The 26,084-nt window shown below is 38.4% G+C and overlaps 1 protein-coding gene across 3 annotated transcripts in view; it reads left to right on the top strand.

The window, feature by feature from the left end:
* LOC109209905 (mannosylglycoprotein endo-beta-mannosidase) overlaps nt 1-16,924 on the top strand; it is a 17,303-nt gene extending 379 nt beyond the window's left edge. The window contains exons 2-11 of one of the 3 annotated variants that reach the window (XM_019373266.1): nt 687-825; nt 1,050-1,277; nt 1,621-1,679; nt 2,756-2,804; nt 3,173-3,403; nt 12,800-12,969; nt 13,078-13,282; nt 14,395-15,057; nt 15,148-15,357; nt 15,770-16,924. In XM_019373266.1, coding sequence (XP_019228811.1) covers nt 687-825; nt 1,050-1,277; nt 1,621-1,679; nt 2,756-2,804; nt 3,173-3,403; nt 12,800-12,969; nt 13,078-13,282; nt 14,395-15,057; nt 15,148-15,357; nt 15,770-16,564 — 2,749 coding nt within the window. In that variant the 3' untranslated portion in view covers nt 16,565-16,924. Of the gene's footprint in view, nt 1-686; nt 826-1,049; nt 1,278-1,620; nt 1,680-2,755; nt 2,805-3,172; nt 3,404-12,799; nt 12,970-13,077; nt 13,283-14,394; nt 15,058-15,147; nt 15,376-15,769 lie in introns of all 3 variants that reach the window. The other 2 variants (XM_019373265.1, XM_019373267.1) reach the window with 2 other exon arrangements.
* The last annotated feature ends 9,160 nt before the right edge of the window (nt 16,925-26,084 follow it).

Genomic DNA, 26,084 nt, shown 5'->3' with positions numbered 1-26,084 from the left:
GTTTAAATAAAATCCCCGTCCCCCCCCCCCCCCCCTCTTTTTCGTTTTAGCCAATGCGTGGAGTGTAGTGAATGTGGTGATGGGTAGTGTTCTTTTTGTTAGATTTGAAAGGGAAAGCTTGAATTCAAGACTAAAGTGTTAAAATAAAATGTTCCTTTTTTTTTTGGTATTCTGCATTTTCTCCATAGTAATAATACTTGTAGGCAAGTTGGAATTTTGATATTGAGAAGTTAATTTAATTAGTAAAGAGTGTACAACAAATTGAAGTTTTTTTTTAAATTGTAATTATTACCATGTTCATCAGTGTTGTTGTTTTGTTATTTTGATGATAATTTTAGGATGATTCTTATGGTTTGAACAATTGATTTTGTTCTGTTACTTTAGTATGTCTTTGTAGTTTATAAAAGATACAATCTTTTGTGATGAAATGACTTGATTCTCATTCTTATTTGATCACTAGTGAATCCTGGTATTCGCCGCTAGGAAGGATTTTGGAATATGTAGTTTAAACTTCATAAGTCCCATTTGGTAGCTTGCGTCGGGATTTTAAGTTGGTGAAAGATGGAGAGTTCATTAAAAAATCAGATTTGATATTTTGTTAAATTGCCTGATATGAAGTTTAAATCAAGCATTGTGGAGATTATGTTTTCTGTTGTTATATCTTCATTTTGGAACTCAAATTGCAGTGTTCTGGGAACTCTGGTAAAGAACAAGCTTGTTCCTGATCCTTTCTATGGGCTGGAGAACGAATCAATTATTGATATTGCTGATTCGGGGAGGGAACACTATACTTTCTGGTTTTTCACCACATTTGACTGTAAGCTGGTATGTCTCACAAAAATACCTGATCTCTTTCACTTGCCTTGGGTGCCTCATTTACTCATAAGAGTTTACGCTTCTCATGTGGAAAGTTTTCCACGTTGAATTGCTCGAGCATATTTATTTAGTCAACTGAATGAATGTTACAATCTGTTCATTTTCCTAGATGCTTTTGCAACTATTCCCTGTGTTTGTTGCTACAAATGAGTGATTGATTAAATTTGTTTCAGTCAAATAATCAACACGTGGATCTTAATTTTCGGGCTATTAACTATTCTGCTGAAGTCTATCTGAACGGGCACAAGGAGGTGCTCCCAAAGGGAATGTTTAGGAGGCATTCTATTGATATTACTGACATTCTGCATCCGGATGGTCAGAATCTGCTGGCTGTGCTTGTTTACCCTCCTGATCATCCAGGGCGAATTCCTCCTCAGGGTGGTCAAGGTGGCGATCACGAGGTATTCTTCAAATTTAAACTTAAGTGTGGAAATCATCTTGGAAAGTATTTATTATTGTCTTTTGAAGGCACAAACTTAAGCCTGTACTTTCTGTAATCTGGGAGAGAGAATTAGTAAAGTTCGTAAAATAATGACTAGATTTACTGTATTCCTGACTTTGTGTGAAGGTATTGGCAACTTTTGGTTGTGTTTCTTTGACAGTTTTGTTATTTACAATAAAATTGTTTCAACAAGAATGTGTTCGTGTCCACTCCTTGTCTATTTTACAAAAGATCAATATTGCAAATACAAGCTTCTCTATAATGTGCGGCATGTTCACTAATCTCTCTTCTGCATGTCTTAGATTGGGAAAGATGTTGCTGCACAATATGTCGAAGGTTGGGATTGGATGACTCCAATAAGGTGAAGACAGATTACTGTTTCTGAGCCAGTTTTTGCATCGATTTCTTCTATGTAACACTTCTCTTTTGACATTTAGAGTTACCATATGATCATATTTAAAAGTATTTCACTTGGCTGAAACATCGGTAATGAGAATTTAGCCTGTATTTTTACGTGCATAATCTCAACTCTGCATATGTAAGTTTCGCAAAACATAGCCGGTCCCAAGCTCATATAAAGGAGAAGGAATGCCGTGGGTTGAGGTCTGCATCCCTTGAAGTGGACTTGAATTACGTAGAATGCATATAGAGGATAATTTGGTCTTGAGGCATAGTTGGTGGATTGATATTCTTACATATATGTTTGTTTCTGTTAAAGGAAAATATTGTTGATGTGGGAAAACCTTCCATCTACAAACATTATACCAAAAAGAAGAGAAATCTTCCCAAGATGTTTAACATATATAATGTCATCGATTTAAAAGTTTGTGGCTTGGATTTTTTATTATGCTGTAAACTTGATGTATCTGAATTTGTGCCTACTGGATAATCTCAAATCTTAAGAAACGCCAAATCTTTGTATTGAGATCAGATTCAAGTAACCTGAGGCTATCTCTTCTGCTCCTAGGAAAAGTACATTAAGCAATTGAATAGTGCACTATTTACTTGTTTGTCTTTCTAAATTTCTGGTCGGAGGTTTATGGGTGATGGGCTCTTCATTCGGCAACAACCAAATGAAAGATTCATATAAATCACTTGCATATAAGTTGTAGTTTCCAGGACCACAAAAAAATAATGTTTTATGAACCTATAAAGAGGTCAACGAGGAGAAATTTTGTTGTAAATAATAAGCAATCATTTTGTCATCTTATAAGTTATTTCAGTAAATATCAAGTCGACAACTCATATATTAATGTTTTGCATAGTCGGAAAAGACTCTTACTTGGAAAATGCAAATGTACTGTTCCTCCAATTTTCTTGGATCCGTTTGGATAAATTCACAACACCATATTGCCAAGTGCAGTTTTTCTAAAACAAAATAAAGCAGGACTATCTCGCCTTAAATGTTAAATCGCTGTATGCTATTCATTATTACAGGGATAGGAACACTGGCATCTGGGATGAGGTTTCCATTACTGTTACAGGGGTAAGATTTCAATCAAAATCTAGTATCTTATACTAGATCATGAATGTTTAGTCTGCTTCTTTGAACAATCATAGGAAATTCTTATAGTTTCTATTGTGAACTTCGTTTTCCAGACTTGTGTATCTTTTTTAACCACAAAACTGTTGGCAACTATCTGTTTTTACGATTTTGGGTGTTAGTGGTCAACTTTTCTTTTCCTTTATATTTTTTGTTCTTTTTGAATTTTGTTATGTGATGTTAGGTGCGGCTTTCACAATTCGTCAAGAAAAGCCAATGAGTTCATAGCCCTGAGCTTTTATGTGCTGAGTTTTTTTTTTGGTGGTTAATATATAGTTCCTGATTCAGATTAAATACCAATTCTGGTGCAGCCAGTGAAAATAGTAGATCCCCACTTGGCCTCAACGTTTTTTGATGGCTACAAGAGGGTATATTTACACTCTACGATAGAGTTGGTCAACAAAAGTGCCTGGGTAGCTGAGTGTTCGCTGAACATCCAAGTGTCAACTGAACTTGAAGAAAATACTTTCTTAATTGAGCATCTTGAGACACAACATGTGTCTATCTCTCCAGGTGCCAACATTCATTATACATTTCCTCAGGTTAGTTTCTTGTTTCTCTCTCCTTTTCTTTACCTTTGTTTTTCCTTTGCTTCTGTTAAGAAATGTATCTTGGGCTTAACTCAACCCTGAAGCTAGCTCATTAGGGGAGGATTGCCCAAGTCCATATAAGGAGACAACCAGTCTGCCTAACTCAACCCAAAAGCTAACTCATGAGGGGAGGATTCGACAATTGCATATAAGGAGACAACAAGTCCATTCCCTAACCAATGTGGCACTTTAATCTACTCTAGCAGATTCTAATAGTAACACTAATACAGTTTTTTCTACTTCCTCTCACACCCCTTTTTCATCTTAACCCCTTTAAATAAAATAAAAAGTATTTAAAGCTCAAAAGGGATAACAAAGGATAAAAGTGTTTGGAGAGCAGAATAAATGCTTTCGTCATACCAAACCTTGAGAATTCCGAGTACAAATCATGCAGTTGAGCATAAGCAGAAGAACCTTACACACTATCTCTTGACGGCATCAACACAAACACAGAGTGTCAACGGGCAGTATCTTTGTCTCAACGAATGACCCTTGCTAGTGTAGAGCAGACTTGACTCAACTTTATCTTGATGTGGAAGGATGTATTTCAATACTGACCGGTCTACCTCAAATTTACTGAGAAACATCTCCTTGTTGTATGCTTTTATCAACCTCTTCACTTCCCAGACTAACTGACTCAACTTCACTCAAAACAAGCTTCAGGTTATCTTTGAATGCGCGACTCTTTACCCGTTTCCTCAAATGGATCTTCTTTATCATGTTCAAAATTGTGTTTCGTTATTCCATGATTAGACTAGCTTTCAAGATCCGGCTAAAAACTCCACATGCATGTCATGTCACTAGAACTGGCGTGAAGAGAACTATATACAAGAAAAAACTAAACAAACAGACTAGAAATAACAGAAGACAAAAATTACATTTGACCAAAGGATAGAAGAATTGGAACATCAAAATAAGCAGAAAAAATCTAGGTTGAAACTCTGAAACGACCCGGATGACAGGCCTAAAGACACAAAACAAAACAAAACTCATCTAGACAGGCCAAATAGAGGGATAGAAGGGTTTGAATCACCAGAACAAACAAGATAAAATCTGGATTACAACCCCAAAATAATCTAGATAGTAGAAAAGACGACAAAATAAGCTACCGAGACTCATTCTAACGAGGAAATGAGGTGATTTCTCATTATCAAGCTCTAGATCTTAGCCACTGAGTTGCACATCAAAATCACTGAGACCATCAATTTCAAACACATTGTCCTCCGCAAATGGCTTATTGACTCCTTTGACTAACCCCTCCTCAACACGGACGGTTGGATTCAAGACTGATAGCCTAAGGGATTTTGTAGTATAAGATTCACCAAAGAACTTGGAAGAACCCCGATATTCTTTGTCATCGCAAATCATCCCAACAATTTGAGTGTTGTTGTGTAGCAGTAGAGGATTCTATATGACACTTGGGGTATTACTGCCTTGGACCATAACTATCCGCTCTTGAATCATCCTTTCTATTTCTCTTTTGAAAGAACGACAATCTTGAGTGCTATGCCCTTGGACATAGTGGTACATGCACCATACAGTAGGATCAAAACCTTTTACTTATGGATCAGGAGTATAGGGCCGGAATGTTTTAACTTTTCAAACAATTTTGTATAGGACTCTCCGATTGGTGTGAAATTATCTTTCTGCCTTTGTTCCCCTCCATGCCCCCTTTTTTAAAGGGTTATAGGGTGCTCGAAAATGTTGTGAAGGCGAACGAGAATTTTGTGATGTTGGCGCTCGCCAGAGGGAGTGACTTAGTGATTGGACAGATGGCTGGACATTGTATGGAGGACAATACTGGGGTGGATTATATGGAGCTTGGGTGTAGGCTTGGGGTTGGGGTCGAGGCTGAGTGTACTGGTGAGGCGGACCCCTTGGGCCACGCCATGATCCAGAGACAACCATAGCAACATCATCCTTTTTCTTCTTGCTTAACAAACTTCCGTGCTGTTCTAGATTGCCTGTGGTTGCTTTTATAGCGAAGCTCATGATCTTGCTTGACTTAAGTCCCTCCTGTACCATTGCTCCCATGTTTACCACATCGTTAAAAGGCGTTCCCATGGCTGAGATAAAGTAGCCAACGTAAGCAGGCTCTTGGGTTTGTAGAAAATATTTACCATTTCGTCTTCTTCAATCGTGGGATTGACCGGGCAGCTTGTTCTCTCCATCTGAGCCCGTACTCCGTAAATCTTTCATTAGGCTTCTTTTCTTTTTTGGTCAGGGACAAGCGATCTGGGACAATGTCTATATTGTACTGAAAGTGCCGGGCAAAGGCCTGGACCATATCGTCCTATGTGTACCACTTGTTAGCATCTTGCCAGGTGTACCATTCCAGGGCGGGCCCCCTCAAACTCTGACTGAAATAGGCCATCAACAACTCCTCTTTTCTGCCAACACCTCTCATCTTATTGCAATAACCTCTCAAATGGGCCACAGGATCTCCATGTCCGTCATACAAATCAAACTTCAGCATCTTAAATCCAGCAGGCAGTTGGACGTCAGGGAACAAACATAAATCCTTGTAAGACACTTGCTTGGCTCCCTATTCCTTGCATGTTCCTTAAAGATTGCTCTAGACTTCTCACCTTCCTGGATATCTCATCTTGCTCCACATTCTTAGTGGGCTTTTTCTTTTCAACGGGAGGGTCAAAGTGTGGGGTATAGCAATAGAGATCCGGGACCTTGAAAGTTAGTTCTGGAGCATAGTATTGGGCATCATGAACTTTGAACGCGGGTTCACTAGAAGATCAAGGGATGGTGGCTTGTGGAGGAGCTACGAAAACAGGAGTGGTTAATGGAGCAGGATATGAGGTAGTTTTGGCATGAGCGTGAAAAGGCTGGGATGAGGTGCCAGAGTAGTTGTGGTAAGGGGTAAAGCCTAGTGCATGTAGTGGGGAAAGATTAGCAGTAATGAAAATCTGGGGTTGTGATAGTGGTGGGATGGTGGCAGGGTTTTCTGTGTAGTTAGTGGGGAATGAGGTTGGAGGGTGCCTACTGATCCAAGCTTGGTATATCTCTGCCATCTGTTGTTTCAATCTTTGGATCTCTTCTTTCAACTCAGATTTCGATTCCACAATTTCCCTTGATGGATCAACAACACTTGTGTCCAATTCCTTACTAGCCATGGCTGCCTTGCTCTTTGACCTAGTGTTATATGGATGACTCGCCAGAATGCCATAACTAACCACCTTCCTGAATGACAATAATAAAGATAAAAAAGAAGAGCAAAACGAAGCCAACATGTTAGCGTTAGGACATTTATCAGATGATAATATCACATTACGTGCAATGCACCTAGCAACAATTAATAGTTCTAGAATGACTTTGAGGGTTTCAAGGTCATATGGCATCATCCTAATTTGCTCGTTCCCACCTTCTCTTTTCTTTCCTCTTTAATACTCCTTGGTTTATTCATTTTCTTTCCGCTCTTTGTCTTTCTGATTTTTACTCTTTTCTTCTCACTCATTCCTCACATTCCACAACTTCATTTTAATTTTAGAAATGATTCGATCGAACCCTATGTAGGTTGCCTACGTATCATGTCAAACATGAATCAGACCTAGCGTAGTTCTGGAAAAGTGTAGCGTAGTTCTGGAAAAGTGATGGACTAAATAAACTAAGCAAACAAAAATCTTTTTGGATTTTTCATTTATAATTTTTTTGGTTTTCAAATACAAAATAGGACTTACAATAACAAAAGACTCGACAAACTCAACTAGACTGTGACAGACTCTGACACCACCCAAAGGACTCAATACGACCGGACAAGACTAGAAAGTAAAAGACAACATAAAACAAGCTCTAAACATATAAATAAAAGCCTTCTCAAGCAGCTCCTGAATGCGATGGTCCTGGCTGGGATGGGTCTAATGAGGATCTAGAGGGCCCCGTCAATCCCGTCGAATACAAACTCTGTATTATACCCTGCAAGGACACCTCGAAGCTAGGAATGAGAACCAAGAAATGTGTGCCTGCATCTGGAAGACTAACTCTGGTGAGGTACTCAAGGTGCTGCCCCATGTTCTCTGCCAACCCTGCCAACTGTGATCTCAAAGACTGAAACGCAGCTCCAACCCTGATTCTCTCTACTGTGTGGGCCTCCTTTGCTTGGCTAAATTGGTCCATCAGCTGTCTAAGCAATATTTGGGTGGTGGCCTCCTCATCAAATACTCCTCTAACACGTCGGTGCACTGGTCTGCTAACTCCCCGCTGAGTAGACTGTAGCCATATGAAATACTCATGGGTATACCCAGGTGAATGAGGGTCATTTGCTAAAGTATCTCTACCCATTTTTGTCGCATGGCACCAATAGGTCTGAATGTCGACCTCCCTATGAGCCATATTGTCAATCTCCCTAATGAAGTCACGAGAATCAGGGATGTAAGGAACCTCATGTCGTCTTCCTAGCTGACGCATCACTCTAGCAGGGGTATATGGCCTAGTACACCAAAGTCCCAATCAATACCAAGAAATCTTGCACGCAAGGACCCTGCTAAGATCACGTCCAAATCAAGCCAAAGGTATGACCATAATATCTGCTCCTTAGTCAAAGATCCCAAGTACTCAATCCAAGCCTGAACTCCTAGCGGTAAGGCAAACTTATCGAACGTCATCCTATGCTCTATGCACTTCACTCGATCTCTCAAGCAACAATCAATCACATCTTTCTCAAACAAATTGGCAAGATGTAGATGCTCTATCAACCATAGCTGCAACAACAAGTTGCTACCCTCAAAGAACCTCTCACCTTCTTGAATCCCGATCAAAGCACGGTAAATTTCAGCCAAAATTGTCGGAACTAGGGTGACCTTACTATCGTGTTCATCATGGAAAAGTGCAAAGGCCCCAGACGCGCGCTAATGTGTCTACCCTCCAAAGGGAATACTAAAAGACCCAACAAAGCAATAGCGAAGACCATAGGACGCCTCTTCTTCCAAGAATCATATGGTATGAAAAACTCATCTATGAAAGTCTCATATCCAGTAGGACAAGAAACCTCTCAAACAAAAAGTCCAAAGGCACTTAAGATTGATCCAAACATCGCATATGACTATCTAAGTCCATCCCTATGATCTTAAGGAACCTTGTGCTTGAATGAGCCCTTGTGTAAATCAACTCCTTGTCTAAATATGGTAGGCGAGTCAACCCGGCTACCTCAGCTAAAGTAGGTGTCATCTCATGATCCCCAAACTTAAATATCATAGCCTGGGCCCCAAAATGTCAACATTGCCTTTGATGGACATTGTCGGGTTTGATCGAATCATTTTTAAAATTAAAATGAAGTTGTGGAACGTGAGAAATAAGAGAAAAGAAAAGAGTGATAATCAGAAAGACAAAGAGCGGAAAGAAAATGAGTAAACCAAGGAGTATTAAAGAGGAAGGTGGGAATGAGCAAATTGGGATGATGCCATATGACCTTGTGACCCTCAAAGTGATTCTAGAACCATTAATAGTTGCTAGGTGCATTGCACATAATGTGATATTATTATCTGATAAATGCCCTAACGCTAACATGTTGGCTTTGTTTTGCTCCTCTTTGTTATCATTATTATTGTCATTCAGGAAGGTGGTTAGTTTGTGGCATTCTGGCAAGTCATCCATACAACACTAGGTCAAAGAGCAAGGCAGCCATGGCTGGTAAGGAATCGGACACATGTCTTGTTGATCCATGAAGGGAGATTGTGGAATCGGAATCTGAGTTGAAAGAAGAGGTTCAAAGGTTGAAACAACAGATGACAGAGATGTACCAAGTTTGGATCAGTGGGCACCCTCCACTCTCATTCCCCACTAACTACACAGAAAATCCCGCCACCATTTCACCACTATCACAAGCCCAGATTCCTATTACTACTCATCTTTCCCCACAACATGCACTAGGCTTCATCCCAACCTTTTCACGCTCCACCTACCAAAACTACCTCATATCCCGCTCCATTAACTACTGTTTTTGTAGCTCATCCACAAGCCACCATCTCTCGATCTTCTAGTGAACCCACGTTTAAAGTTCCTGATGCCTAATACTATCTCCAGAACCAACTTTCAAGGTCCCGGATCCCTATTGTTGTACCCCTAACTTTGACCCTCGAAACGAAAAAGCCCACTAAGAATGTGGAGCAAGATGAGATATCTAGGTAGGTGAAAAGTCTAGAGCAGTCTTTAAGGAACATGCAAGGAATAGGGAGCCAAGTAAGTGTGTCTTACAAGGACTTATGTTTGTTCCCTGACGTCTAACTGCCTGCTGGATTTAAGATGCCGAAGTTTGATTTGTATGATAGACATGGAGATCCCGTGGCCCATTTGAGAGGTTATTGTAGGATGATGAGAGGTGCTGGCGAAAAAGACGACCTGTTGATGGCCTATTTCAGTCAGAGTTTGAGTGGGGCCGCCCTGGAATGGTACACCGGGCAAGATGCTAACAAGTGGTACACATGGGATGATATGGCTCATGCCTTTGCCCGACACTTTTAGTACAATATAGACATTGTCCCAGATCGCCTGTCCCTGACCAAGATAGAAAAGAAGCCTAATGAAAGCTTTAGGGAGTACGGGCTCAAATGGAGAGAACAAGCTGTCCGGGTAAATCCCACGATGGAAGAAGACGAGATGGTTAAGTATTTTCTACAAGCCCAAGAGCCTACTTACTTTGGCCACTTGATCTTAACCATGGGAAAACCTTTTAACGATGTGGTAAAGATGGGAGAAATGGTAGAGGAGGGACTCAAGTCAAGCAAGATCATTAGCTACTCCGCTATAAAAGCGACCACGCAGGCAATCCAGAACGGCACAGGAAGTTTGTTAGGCAAGGAGAAAAAGGATGATGTTACTATGGTTGTCTCTGGATCATGGCGTGGCCCAAGGGGTCCGCCTCACCAGTACACTCAGCCTCGACCCCAACCCCAAGCCTACACCCAAGATCCATATAATCCACCCCAGTATTGTCCTCCGTACAATGTCCAGCCATCTGTCCAATCACTAAGTCATTCCCTCTGGCGAGCGCCAACATCACAAAATTCTCATTCTCTGTGATTTTGATGTGCAACTCAGTGGCTAAGATCTCGAGCGTGGTAATTAGAAATCACCTCCTTTCCTCATCAGAAGGAGTCTTGATAGCTTATTTTGTCGTCTTTTCTACTATCTAGGTTATTTTGGGGTTGTAATCCAGATTTTATCTTGTTTGTTTTGGTGATTCAAACCCTTCTATCCCTCTATTTGGCCTGTCTTGATGAGTCTTGTTTTGTTTTGTGTCTTTAGGCCTGTCATCCGGGCCGTTTCAGGGTTTTAACCTACGTTTTATTCTGCTTATTTTGATGTTCCAATCCTTCTATCCTTTGGTCAAATGTGATTTTCATCTTCTGTTATTTCTAGTGTGTTTGTTTAGTTTTTTCTTGTCTATGGTTCTCTTCACGCCAGTTCTAGTAACATGACGTGCATGCGGAGTTTTTAGCCAGATGTTGAAAGCTAGTCTAATCATGGAATAACGAAACACAATTTTGAACATGATAAAGAAGATGCATTTGTGGAAACAGGTAAAGATTCATGCATTCAAAGATAACTTGAAGCTTGATTTGCAGCAAGTTGAATCAGTTAGTTTGGGAAGTCAAGAGGTTGATAAGAGCATACAACAAGGAGATATTTCTCAAGAAATTTGAGGTAGACCAGTCAGTATTGAAATACATCCTTCCACGTCAAGATAAAGTTAAGTCAAGTCTCCTCTGGACTGGCAAGGGTCATTCGTTGGGACAAAGGTACTGCCCGCTGATACTGTGTTTTTGTTGATGCCGTCAAGAGATAGTGTGTAAGGTTCTTCTGCTTATTCTCAATTGCATGATTTGTACTCGGAATTTTCAAGGTTTGGTATGACGAAGGCATTTTATTCTGCTATCCAAACACTTTTATCTTTTGTTACTGTTTTTGAGCTTTAAATACTTTTTATTTTATTTAAAGGGGTTAAGGTGAAAAAGGGGTGTGACACTTCCTTTTCATAAATTAGTCAAAAAACTTGTGGGAGACCTTAATTCTAATGTCACATATGTGGCTTCCCACAGGCTATAAAACATATTGTAGTCTCTCAAGCTTGTAGACAAAGTCACTATTAGATGGCCTAATTGGGTCTATAGTTGAGAAAACCTTGCGTAGCAGATGGTATAGTACACTCCTTTGTTAGAGGCTTAGAGTACTACTTTAAAAGAAATTTCCAGTTTATGTTGGCATATTCATAAAAGTCCAACTAAAGGTCACACACCATTAGACTTTAGGCTACTGGAGGTTTTCCTTGGTGATTTAATAATAACCCAAGTGTGGTGGCGGGTGTGAAGGTTTCTCTTGCTGAGTTTCAATCAGTGTGGTCAAAGGCGCGCTTAAAGTGCGCTTAAGCACCGAAGCGAGGCTCAAAATACGTTGAGCACTTCGCCTCGCTTTGTGGGCGCTTTAGTGTCGCATCAAAGCTCTAAGGCATACTTTTTCTTACCAATGAGTGTAATCCTTAAAAGGCGACCTTAAACAATTGATATTTCTCTTTATTGTAAATTCTTTTTTTTTTCAATTTCTTCGTCCATATATTTGTTTTTCATGCTTATAATGATTAGTAGTGGGATTCGACTAAGTTGTTGTTGTTGTTGTTGTTGTTGTTGCTTATAATGATTAGTCTTGGACTACATGCATATTTTTACTTTTTCTCCCGTTGCGCCCTTTTTCATTAAAGCCCATGCTTTATTTGCGCTTTGCGCTTAAAGCCCCAACAGATCTTAGAGCTTTTTTGCGCTTTTCGCCTTTGATAACACTGGTTTCAATGTACCTCTTATAATTCTGCCATTTGAATGAAACAGAGATTTGTACAATACTGAGAGAAGGTGCTTGAGCGCTTGAGGTGGTAATTCGAGAATTTGTTAACACTTTATCTTAGTTTACCTGTTAAAAATGTCTAATGTTCAATGAGGACGTTGGTTTCACCTAAATTGTCCAACTTTGCAAGTTTTCCTCGTGTTTCCGTTCTGAGAACATTTACTTTTTATTCACTCTTTCAATTTGGTGAACAATGGTCTAATGAAATAGGACAATTGCTTCATGAAAAAATATTCTGTTGGGATGTTTGATCCTGTTCATGTGCTGAATTGGCACTTTGTCCTCTGGATGCTCTAAATTGAGTACTCCATTATATTTGAAGTTCCTTATTTTTGTTTGTTTGTTATGTTTCCCTTTTCTGGATGTGTCTATTCCATCTCTGTTATTGAGCTTTTGTAAAATCTGTCAAGTCTTTGCTTTGAAAATCTATCTTCTATGTTGCACTGCTCGGCAGCCTATCTCCAGTTGATAGTTGTCTAAGTGGGTTAAATCTTTCCGTTGCAGCTTTATTTCTACAAACCCAATTTATGGTGGCCTAACGGAATGGGAAAGCAACATCTTTACAATGTTGAGATTACTGTTGATGTGCAAGGTTATGGAGAGTCGGATACGTGGAGTCACCATTTTGGATTTCGCAAAATTGAGAGTCATATAGATAGTGCTACAGGTGGAAGGTGAAATCTAACTTTGAAATCTCCTCTCCCTTTGTCTTCTCCAGAGTAATAGTAGGTTGTCTCATGAGTTGATATAATGATGTAAATTTGGCGTTGTTTTCTTATCAGGTTGTTTAAGGTAAATGGACAGCCAATATTCATCCGTGGGGGTAATTGGATCCTCTCAGATGGATTATTGCGGCTTTCAAAGGAAAGATACAAGACAGATATCAGATTCCATGCTGATATGAACTTCAACATGATGCGTTGTTGGGGTGGGGGACTGGCTGAGAGACCTGAGTTTTATCATTATTGTGACTTGTATGGTCTACTGGTAAGAACAATCACCTCTTATCCGACCCTCTCTGTGTTTGTGGTTCTGGCTATGTTATTTACATGCTGATGTGCTATGCTTTGCATGGGCGTGTTCTGATTTGTGTATTTGAGAAGGTGACTTCTTGATTGCAACCAGATGCCATTGTATTAAGGATTACGTTATTGATGCAAAGGTAATCACTGTAAAGTGTATACTGGTGGTATATGAAAGGTAGAAAATCTAGACAAGATATTGGATTTTTCACAAATATCATCAAATCGGGTATATTAACTGAAATGTACCAAAATGTTACAATTATTGCCATAGAACTCTCCCATATTTTCATTGTTCTCCTGAATAGAATCTGATCACTCATTAAACCCCCTTTCGAATTTCTCGTTGTCTAAACTTTTAAGTTGTAGAGCATTCCTCCTTACCCTGCTTTGTATGCCTGTGCGGCTGTCCTTTGAATTTCTTGAGCATGTGGGTTGAAAGTAAAACAGAAGCCAACTTGCTGTTCGCTTCTAAGGGTTCGGAGAAAAAAATCTCTAGGTGGTTTTGTTGGCAATTAATGTGGTTTTTCTTTAGTGATGGTGATTTTTGCAATATCAGTAGTGGATGTCCATATATCTTGCTAGGCAGATGAAGCATCGATTTATTCACTTGGCTCGTTAGAGCAGAAGCATTGACTGGTCTTTATGTACTGAGTATATACACAATCTGGTTTCCTTAGAAGTCTTGAACTGATCGCTTGCTTTTAATATATAAACTTGCTATGTTTATTCGGTGTGTGGAATTTCTTGCAAAGTGGATAGAACACACAAAATTGGTATCTGCTTCAAATACCCTTTAAAATGTTATAACTGGAGTTACTAGGATTGAAGTATCCCCCTATAGAATAGGAACAAAAGAGGATGATGATGTTAAAATTCTCATTATTTTAATATATAAACTTGCTATGTTTATTCGGTGTGTGGAATTTCTTGCAAAGTGGATAGAACACACAAAATTGGTATCTGCTTCAAATACCCTTTAAAATGTTATAACTGGAGTTACTAGGATATGAAGTATCCCCCTATAGAATAGGAACAAAAGAGGATGATGATGTTAAAATTCTCATTATTTTGCAGGTTTGGCAAGAGTTCTGGATTACTGGAGACTGTGATGGACGAGGTGACCCTGTGTCAAACCCAAATGGCCCACTTGACCATGATCTGTTCTTGCTTTGTGCAAGGGATACCATTAAGCTTTTGAGGAACCATCCTAGTCTTGCCTTGTGGGTTGGGGGAAATGAACAAGTTCCACCACCTGACATCAACGCTGCTTTGAAGAATGATCTACAGCTCCATCCATATTTTGTGAAGTCAAACGACAGTGACACCTCGGCAATTACTCCCGTTTTGAAGGACCCAAGTCAATATCTAGATGGTACTAGAGTTTATATTCAAGGGTCTATGTGGGATGGGTTCGCAGATGGGAAAGGGGACTTCACTGATGGTCCTTATGAAATTCAGAACCCTGAGGACTTCTTCAAGCATGACTACTACAAATATGGCTTTAACCCAGAGGTCGGTAACGTGGGGATGCCAGTAGCAGCTACTATTAGAGCAACTATGCCTCCCGAAGGGTGGCAGATTCCTTGGTTCAAAAAATTATCAAATGGCTACATTGAAGAAGTCCCTAATCCCATATGGAATTACCATAAATACATTCCATATTCCAAACCAGGAAAGGTTCATGACCAGATATTATCATACGGGATGCCGAAAGATCTGGATGATTTTTGTCTCAAGGTGAGTGAAATGTTCCACGATGTGCATATTCGCTCTCATTAATTCTCTTTTATTGTTTCTGCATTTGACGTATTCTATAAATCTTATCAGGCACAGCTTGTTAACTATGTTCAATACAGAGCTCTTTTAGAAGGATGGATTTCGCAAATGTGGAGCAAATATACAGGTGTTCTGATATGGAAAACTCAAAACCCATGGACTGGTCTAAGAGGCCAGTTTTATGATCATCTCCACGACCAAACAGCAGGATTCTACGGCTGTCGCTCTGCGGCAGAACCAATTCATGTTCAGCTTAATCTGGTAACATATTCTATAGAGGTAATCATTTGCCTATCAGTGTTAGAGGATAAATCTGATAATTTGGCTTAAAAAATGGGAAGTGGATATACTTGAACTATAATAATAAACTTGAAATTTAGTAACAAAGATTGGAGGATAGAATTCAGAACCTGAACTTTACCTTATAGAAAAAAAAGAAAGAATTCAGAACCTGAACTATGTGGCATGTTCAGGCTTTTGCTTTGGAACTATTCCTTCTGCTTATTTCTTCAGATGGGGAAATAAATGTAGTAGTTACTATTTCTTCCATATCCATTATGTATTACCCTAGACTTAAAATGTGCAACTTTTGCACCAAAAAATAGATAATGCTGGAACTAGCATGAGATCTGGAGAAATTTTACTGTTTTCATGATTATTTTCCTGTCTACAGGTTGTGAACACTACGCCGGAGGAACTTTCGAACGTTGCTATAGAAGCCTCAATTTGGGATTTGGAAGGCGAATGTCCATACTATAAAACCTCTGAAAAACTTACTGTGCCACCCAAAAAAACTATATCTACGTTTGAGATGAAGTATCCAAAGTCAAAGAATCCAAAGCCAGTTTACTTTCTTCTTCTCAAACTCTATGATGTGTCCGATTATCGCATATACTCTAGGAACTTTTACTGGTTGCACCTTTCCGGTGGTGATTACAAGCTGTTGGAACCATTCAGGGAGAAAAGACCGCCCCTCAAGATAACTTCGCTGACCTTTATAAAAGGATCGACCTATGAAATGCGCATGCATATCCAGAACACATCAAAAAAGCCAAATTCTAACACTCCACTGTATAGAAATAACTTCATCAGAAGAAACAGCAGCTGCGATGAATCGGATTTATCAGAATCTTTTGACCTTTCGGATGGGGAGAAACATGAAATCAGTGTATATGATAAGATTAGAAGGAACTTTTCAAGGGAGCACAGCAAGGCGAAGGTTTCTGAAGTTAATGGAACGGGAAAAGGAGTTGCTTTCTTTCTTCATTTCTCTGTTCATGCTTCAAAGAAGGAGCACAAGAAAAGTGAAGACACACGTATCCTTCCTGTTCATTACTCCGACAACTATTTCTCACTGGTACCAGGTGAAGTGATGACAGTAACCATTTCCTTTGAGGTACCTCCCGGTGTTACTCCACGGGTCACACTGCATGGATGGAACCACCACGGTGGGCATACCATTCCTTAACCCAACCATCTCCATACCCCACTGGGGTAGTTGTACAATTAGTAGTAGTTCATGTCATCTTTAGTGCTGGATGTCAAAGTGTTTTCAAGCAGAGCGCCCTAAGTCATTTGAAGCAAGACGCAACACTCTTTTGGTGCCTTGTTCAGTTAACCCTTTAACAATGTAAAACAGGTGGTTCCGAGGATACGAGTCTGGAAATAAGAGCTCTAGTGCTTGTAGAAAACAGTTCTGCTGTGTAGTATAGGAGTTGTGACATTCATGTCATTTTAATCAATAAAATTGTTGTAACTTCCATTTAATGCTATGTGCATGAGCACTCCTCCCCGTGGAACTGCATTTTGAAAAGTTTCATTTGGTTTATGGATGCGATATAATTGTATTCTATCTAATTAATGTAACAAAAGCAGATGTATTCAACAAAACTACTGAGAGATTTCAAATGCCTAGGTCCGATATAATCCTTGTGCCAATGGATGTCAAATTTTATGTATATGCAGGTGAGTCCAATCATTAATTGGGGGTTGGCATATGGAAGCAATGGTGCAATGATGTTTTTTTAAGAGTTTAATAGGGAAAAGGAGAAACGGCTGGTGATATTTGTCTAATCATTAGTGGACAGAGTAACTTGATAAAACTAATGGTCAGAAGATATAAAATAGTTAAGTTAATTCGAACACTACCGTATTAGAAAAAAATAAGAAAAAAAGAGAGAGAGTTAAGGTTATATATTTATTTAAGAGTTTTTTACATGCTTGATCCTTTTTTAACTATTATTTATAAAAATAGCACCATTTATTGTTTATTCCATAAAGAGCACTTTTTTTTCATTAATGGCACATTATAAAAATTAAGCTCAACATCTAATAAGTTAACTCACTCACTAATCACGGGAAGTACTTTTTTTTTTGTCCATCTTCATTTTCCCTTTACAGCATTCATCTTCTTCACTCCATATTTTGAAAAGCTGCTGCATATCTCAATGCCACCTAAATCAAGATGTATTGATTTATCAAGTATATCGGTATCACTTTATTACAAAATGTATATTATGTAGTATATTTTTTTGTATATTTATTTGTGAAGTGCTATCTTATTTTAAGCGGTATTTTTAATGTATATTATATTTTATATGTCAAGTGTCATTATATATATATATATATATATATATATATATATATATATATATATATATATATATATATATATATATATATATATATATATATTATTTTTTGTATATTTATATACCATCTTAATTAAATTTAAGATATATATTTTTATGTATATTTCACATGTCTAAGTGTCATCTTAATTGAAGATGTATTTTTTATGTATTTGTTTTGTATATTTTATATGTGTTAATTCAAAGTATATTTTTATATATATGTATTGTATATATTAACGTATATTATTATCGAAATAAGAGCTTTATATTAAGAAAGGAAGAAAGAAGTAAGAGAAAAACTTAAGAAAGATAACTAAAAATAAAATGAATGGAACAAATTTAAAAAATATATTGGCTTCGGTAGAAAACAAAACTAAGAAGATGAAGAAAAAGAAGGAAAGCTAATAGATAAAGAGAGAGAAAAAGACATGATTTTTGTACAAATAATTATTAACTTTCCATTCAAATTTCTTATGTTTAGGGATTAATAGTTAATATTTCTATTTTAATGGAACTGTGTGCTACAAATATAAATATTTTCCTGCCATATCTGTAATATTGAATTTAATGCTAAAAATTTGTTATATTTCTTTTAAACTGTGACAGTTATGTAAAGTCCCCTATATTTAAATGGAATTGATTGATTACAATCTAATGCTGTTTTTTTTAAACTTATTTATTTCCGTTGTGTTTTGGTTATATTGCTCGGAAGACTTAGAGCCCGTTTGGCCAAGCTACCAGAAACTACTTATTTTGAAAAGCGCTTTTATTCAAAAGTGCTTTAAGAAAAAGTACTTTTGCAAAATAAGTAGTTTGTGTTTGGCCGATTCGTTTGAGTAGTGCTTTTTGCAAGCTCATTGTGTTTGTCAAATCTTTTAAAAAAGCACTTTTAAGTATCAAATTACGAAAAAAGACAGTAAATGTTCGATTTGCGATTAGTATTATTTAGAAAAGAAAAAATAAATTTAAACATTTTATAGAAAAGAATTCCATTAAAATATAAATTGTAAAGTAAAAATATAAATTAAAAATTCTCATTAATATAATATAGTTATTCCAAGACAATAATATTGAGTGTTTAGTGTTACTTATTATTTACATGATAATTTAAATATGTCAAATACATCATTCAATTTAAGTTTAAAATCTACTCTTAGGAATAGGAGAAAGACAATAAACATGTAATTAAAATAAAAAAGAGAATAAATGTATAACAGAAATAAAAAAAAGGAAAAGGAAAAGAAAAATTAAATTAATGAGGGATAATTTAAAAAATATAAATTTATTGTAAGGTTATTTTTATCTTGAATAAATTAACTTTCTGCTTCTGCTTCTACATTTTGGAAGAAGCTAGAATTTTTAGCTTCTTCCCAGAAGCAGAAAAACTGCTTCTGCTGCTGCTCAAAAGTACTTTTCATTTTGGCCAAACACCGTAAATTTTTCAAAAAGTACTTTTGGCCTCCTAGAAGCTTGGCCAAACAGGCTCTTACAGAAGGCACCTTTCCTGGTTGGACAAATAGGAGGAAATGAGTTTAATTATGGTTTATTACAAGGTAAATCAATGGAGGAGCTTAGAGTTGTTCAGACCATATTATCAATGGTGTTAAAAGTATATTTTACATTTCCTCTATTTTTAGTATGTGAAACTTACTAAAGATGTTTAAATGCCTTCCACAAATATTCGAGAGGATTAAAATTTACGTGTACTCATCAATATTTGTATTATATCAATAAATACATGATATACGTATTTTTGGAGTACTAATTACTTCATTATCTCTATCAGATGGTTATTGGTTTTGGGGTTGTTCAAATTGTTATTCCTGGAAATTTCTCAATTGGTTGTATACCAAATTTGCTAACAACCTTTTCGACTAATAATTCAGTTGTGGTTTGTCTACGTTCAGTACCATTGCTTGAAAGATCAAAATTTGTGCACTAACAATTTTTATTTTCGATAAATTGATTCTTTTTCGACCAATTTTTCTTCTTCTTGAAGTGATCAACTTATCCTCTCTAAAAGATAAAACTCATGAAATGTCATAAACTTTCGAGAAAAGAAAATTTAATTAAACTTCCTTCACTACATGTAAATCTGCCTTGAAAGAATGCCACATGCAATAAACATATTTTGATTGAAAGATGGCTAATTAATGACATGTTACCCCATTTTAAATGCCATGTTTAATTTAGTTTCCTTTTTCTTGGCAAAGTCCATCAATAGAACGTATATTAGAATAGCCTTCTCATATCTCTGTATAGAGCAGTGTGGAGAGAAGCAACTGTCATCAATTAGAATGAGTGGAATCTATCTAGAAGAAAAAACATACTTATGTAGTTGGTCTTTGGAAAGACAATACTTAGCCAAATTGAGGTTGAGGCATTATGCCATGGCCTAACTTATCAATTCACAAATTTGCAAATAGAGACAGACTCTGCCTCTATATCATCACTAATTGAATCAAATTACTCACCACTTTATAATGCACTTCTTTGTAAATGCAAGTACTGACTGAAGATGTTGGGGAATCCACCCATCCTACACAATTTCAGTGAAGGCAACAACATAGCGCATGATCGGGCGCAACAGGGAATTCAGCAAGCCAATGTCTATCATAACCAGATATATTTATAAGTACCTGACTACCTTAAAAAAGCTGTGCGGGCTGATAAAGAAGGAATCACTGTTACTAGGACTACCACCACTAATACTGTTGTGTTAAATAATTTGGCTATGCTGGACAACCCTGTAGTGTCCTCTTTTGGTTGTAATGCTACTTCTAATGGTATGCCTTCGTCTGCTCCCAATGGGAGGACCAGGCCATGTAAGTATGCTACTTAGTAATGAATAAACGTTTATCTTCCTTGCCAAGAAAAAAAGAAATACCAATTCTTCTTTTTTTGTTTTGTTTATAGTTCACAAATATGCGAGTTGAGGTGTTCAAATGGATAAGATTCTAAATTTATTTATCGGATCGACAAATAGTTGCAAATTTAGGAAGCCACTGACTTTTAAATTAAGTGTTTAAAATGTGAAAGTAATATATTTTTATCTATTCCTTTTTGATTTTGAGAAAATTATGCGGCAACCAAAGAAGTTAACGAAAAACCCTTCTGCACGCTTTTTAATTTTCTCTTTATTTTCTTCTGCTTGAATTATATAGTAGTGCTCCTGTTTATCCATAAAGTAGTACAATTAAATTTGTTTCGTGGTTTATAGACGAACGTACTGACTTGATTCGAAAATGATAAAGAAATTAGATTAAAAATAAGACTTAGCAATTGAAATTAAAAAAGGTGACAAACCTGGTTCCGAGCGCAATATCTCCAAGGGCAGGAATAAAAGCAATATAAAAGAGCAAATAAAGTTATTTTATTGAGAGCGAAAGTAAAATATTGCATATGTTTTGCCAAGAATTTCCTATCTTACAATGGCTGTTGAGCCTACTAGTGTAACGATCCGATCGGTCATTTTATTTTCTGAATCCGCGCTCTCCTAATTAAGACTCCTCGTACGTGCTTTTACTATTTTATGACCTGCGAGGATGGTTGGTTTAGGTTTGGAAGGGTTCGGGTTGAAATCGGTTAGTTCCTTAATGGTAACCTAAAATGGTTAAGTTTGACTTGAGTCAACGTTTTGAGTAAACGACTTCGGAACCAGAATTTGACGCTCTCAATAGGTTCGTATGATGATTTTAACTTGGGCGTGTGTTCGGATGACCCGGGAACGTTTCGGCTTAATGTTGGAAGTTGGCGCATTGAAGGGTTTCAAGTTCTTTAAATTTGGTTTGGAGTAGGTTCTGGTGTCGAGGTCCGTTTGGGATTCCGAGCCTGGAATAGTTCCGTATGGTGATTTATGACTTGCATGCAAACTTTGGCATCATTCCGAGTTGATTTGATAGGAATCGGACACGCGGAAGTGTTTCTAGAAGTCCTTGAGTTTCATGATTTAATTCATGGGTTTTGGCGTCCTATTCGTGATTCTAGATGTTATTTCGGTGTTTCGATCACGAGAGCGAGTTTGATAATATTCTTAGACTTGTGTGGACATTTGGTGTGGAGCCCCGAGGGATCGGGTGAGTTTCGGACGCGTTCGGAGTGGTGAAAGAACTTCAATTTTCTGGTTTTTTGGGTTGGTGCTGCAGGGCTCGCAAATGCGAAGTTTTTTTCGCATTTGTGAACTCGCATTTGCAAAGTTGGGAAAGCACTGAGGGTTTCACATTTACGAAGATTTTGCCGCTTTTGCGAACTGCCGCCCTTCGCATTTGGGACTTTTTGGTCGCATTTGCGACCATGGCAGAGATGGCCAGCCTTCGCATTTGCGATGGTTTTGTCGCAATTGCGACCTTCACATTTGCGAACAAGATGCGACATCTGCCAGAGCTTTTATTTCGGGACTTAGCTCTATTTTCCTCATTTCCCACTTGGTCTTAGGCTATTTTGAGAGCATTTTGTGGAGGGATTTCCTCAACATCAAGAGGTAAGTGATCCCTATCAATTCTTTAGCTAAATACACGAATTTTAGGTTGATTAAACATGGAAAAATTGTGAAAACTTGTGGGATTTGTGAAGAACTTAGGATTTTGATAAAAATGGGATTTGACCACGAAACTGGTTATGAAATTAAGTAAAAATTATATATTTGAGTTCGTAAGGCTATGTGTAATATTTATCTTTGGAAATTTTTGGAGTCCGGGCACATGGGCCCGGGGGGAGAATTTTAAGAACCTTCCAATTTGGGTTGGGTTATGACTCTAGATGCTAAATTATGAGCTTCTGAGTATATACTAATTAAATCATATAACATTTGACTAGTTTCAGATTGTTCGACATCGATTTGGAGCTTTAGAGCGGATTAGTGGACCGGAAGTGACCTTGGGAACGAGGTAAGTCTCTTGCCTAACCTTGTAAGAGGGAACTCATCCTGTAGGTGTATTTTGTTGTGTATTACTTGTGTAGGGAGCTACGTACACACGAGGTGGCGAGAGTCCGTCCGTAGGTATATTCCATGATATGTCCGGGTAGACTTAGATCCACATTATGCTTTTTAATTGTATTGTTGTGTTTATCGTGCGTATTGATTGTCCTGTATGGAGTCGAGACTAGAGAATTTAAAGTTGTAAATTTCTGACTTAGCCTTCTTATCTTGGAAAAATTGAGGAATATTTAATAACTATGAAAAATTCATGTCTTCTCGTCTCGCAAGTACTTCCGCGAGCGAGGTAAACTTCTCCACTCTGATGGGATCGGGCCGTTCGCCTCGGCAATATGATGACACTGCTCTAATGGTATCGGGCTGTTCGCCTCAGCAATATGATAACACCACTCTAATGGGATCGGGCCGTTCGCCTCGGCAGTACGATAATAACACTATTCTTATGGGATCGGGCTGTTCGCCTCGACAGTATTGAGTACCACTATTCTTAAGGGACCGGGCCGTTCGCCTCGGCAACATTGTGCGTAATAATCGAAATGAGTTCCAGTTTGGGTAATTGAGTTAGTGCCTTCACGGCCAGTTATGAGGTATGGGTGATATGATACGGACTCCTGTTGTAATTATTGTAGTTGCTTTATTTGTTTCATTGATACTTGTTATATGCTCACCATGTCTACCTTATGCACTTATATTATTATTATTGACCTCTAGCAAGTGTCAAGTCGGCCCCTCGTCACTACTTCTTCGAGGTTAGACTAAATACTTACTGGGTACGCGTTGTTCTACATACTCATGCTACACTTCTGCACTGATGTACAAGTACTGAGACAGGTTCCACCAGTGGTCACGTGGGCGCGTAGCCGATCATCTACGGAGAATTAGTGGTGAGCTGCTTGCCTTGCTACGATCCGCAGCACTAGAGTCTCCTTCCACCTTATTTACTGTTCCTGTCTATTACTTTCAGACAATAGTTTTTAATAGTTTTGTATATTCTCTAGATTGCTCATGTACTTGTGACTCTGGATTTTGGGTATTTGTAGCATTCATGTACTATTATATTCGTTATTTCTATCATCGCAGAGTATGTACTTATTAATGTTGGCATTTTGTTTTAAAAAAACTTGTCACAGTTGCATGAAAGCTAGCTAAACGGTTCTCTTAAAAGAAGGAATTTCCGTATTAAATTACGTTAAAAAGGGGTAAATAGTTAGCAGTTTCACGTGTGGGCTTGCCTAACAGCGGTGTTAGGTGCAGTCTCGACCTATCACGGATTTGGGTTGTGACAACTAGATATTCTTAAGGAAACAAGATCCTAGGATCAAGCCCCATTTAAATGATAATAAAGGAGTCAATGATGAATATGTAATGGCAGGCCACGAGTGCAAAATACTCTGTAGCGGTTGCTCATTTAATGTTAAAGAATATTCTCTCGTCGAATGCTATTCAATGGCAAACAATCGATCTGCTCCCATTGACTACGCTCCTTTTGGGATTTACCCGATGCCGATTGTAGTTATTATTCTCGGTAGTGGTTGTTACTTGACTTGCATTTTACCTATCTTCGGTTCCACGTGTCATGCTATCATTCGACCATTTATTATAAATCAATTTTACCCCATATAGATAGTCCACCTACTTTCCGATAACACATCTTTGTGTTACCGAGAAGTTGGTGAAGATCCCTTACTTGGCGGGAAAGTTGCTGAACAGTCTCTGATGCTTGAAAGGATGCACGTCTTCTTGCATTTAATACCCCGAACACATGTTGTCCCTTGATTCAGTAAATATTTTGCCGGTTTTCAAGGTAATCATGACCACGATTTTTGCCGTCTATATCTTCACTTCTACTATTTACTTTACTTCTTTACTTCCAAAGTTTTTTCATAAATCCTTCTTGTTCCCTGCATTTATTCTGTATTTTTTTAGCAAGTTTTCCATCTTCTTCAACGTTCTTAGCAAAAGTTTTTTCTGACATACTATTACCATGACTTCTTTTACTGCACCCTGTGGAAACTCTGGCCTTCTCTTCGGTGGAGGCCCAATGAAAAACAAAGATACTGATGTTGATTTTGAACCTCCCACTGTAAACACCATTATACCCAAACACCTTAGTACTCCTGTCGACTTCCAAGAGAAGGCCTCTTCTGCATCTTCATGGACTTGGGTTGTTAGTGGGTATCCCTTCTCCATTCGCCCTTCCAGTATTCCTGCTGTGAAGGAGGACTGCAACTGCCATAATCTTGACGTCCTCGCTTCGGATATGATAGAGTGGGTTACCCTCACCAAGGAGGGTTTTACATATGTCTATACGTATCCCTTTACCTTGGGTCCATTCTCCATAGGGTCGAATGAACGGCTCGACCCCGTAATTTTGGAGTTTTGCCATCGGTTCTGGGTCTACTTGGCACAAGTACGCCCATTTGTATGGAAAAAAGTGGCTGGCTTGCCTTCCCCAACTGTGCACGAAGATTGGAAAAACCCTAAACCTTGCACACATGATGAATCTTTATTACCCCAAATTTTTTTGTGAGGGAGTAATAAACTTCAGCAAACGTGGCCGCCACGCTCTCCTCACCAGTGTAGATGTTGACAATGATTATGGGTGGATGGAGCGATTCATCATCATCTCTACCCGGGACATCATCCTGGCCCCAACTCCGTCCTTTCCCGAATCGTGGAATCGCTTTCGTAAGTTTAAGATTTATCGATTTCCTTCCTTAGTGAAAAGTTTGTTTTCCGTTGTTTGCTAATCTTTTTGTTTCTTTGGTTCCAGCTACCCGGTGGGAGCCACCACGGGTTCAAGGCCTGGACCAGTGGGTTCAGAAAATTCTGGAAATAACAATACCAGAATCCCATAGGTGGAAAGAAATAGCCCTCAAATATGGGTGGAAGGCCAGAATCATGGTAAACTGGATCCTTCTTCCTTTAATCTTTGCACGAACATAGGTTAGTTTTATGACTCCATTTTTTGCTTGATTTAGGACTTCCAAAGAGATCTATTACTTGCTCTGAGGTCGACATTTTAACTAACCTCGAAGAGGCCAGGAAGGTACTACAAAGCACCACTGCTCGGAGCAGTACCCGCAGAGCCGCTTCCGGTGAGGCTGCTTCTCTCGGAGTCCCCAGCAAGAGAACAAGCAACCAAAAAGGTGATGTTCTTCCTCGGTTGGGGCTCAAAATAAGAAAATAAAGAAAATAGCGACCGAGCTAGCCACAGTCACAGTGGTCCTTGATGATGAAGGGGAAGTTAGTGATGGAGAGGCTTCCCTTCAAAGGAGGAAAAGATCTTCATCAGCTCAACCAGATGCTCAGTCGGGGGAGCTTCAAAACCCGTCTGCAGAAGAAACCCAGGCGCCTTGGGGCAAGATGAACTTGGTGAAAAATGCATATTCTTGCTTTCAAGTCCCCATTGTTGTCTC

This window comes from Nicotiana attenuata, unplaced genomic scaffold (genome assembly GCF_001879085.1).
Source record: "Nicotiana attenuata strain UT unplaced genomic scaffold, NIATTr2, whole genome shotgun sequence".
In the NCBI taxonomy this organism is placed as follows: domain Eukaryota; kingdom Viridiplantae; phylum Streptophyta; class Magnoliopsida; order Solanales; family Solanaceae; genus Nicotiana; species Nicotiana attenuata.
This window is presented reverse-complemented; position numbering and strand designations above follow the sequence as displayed.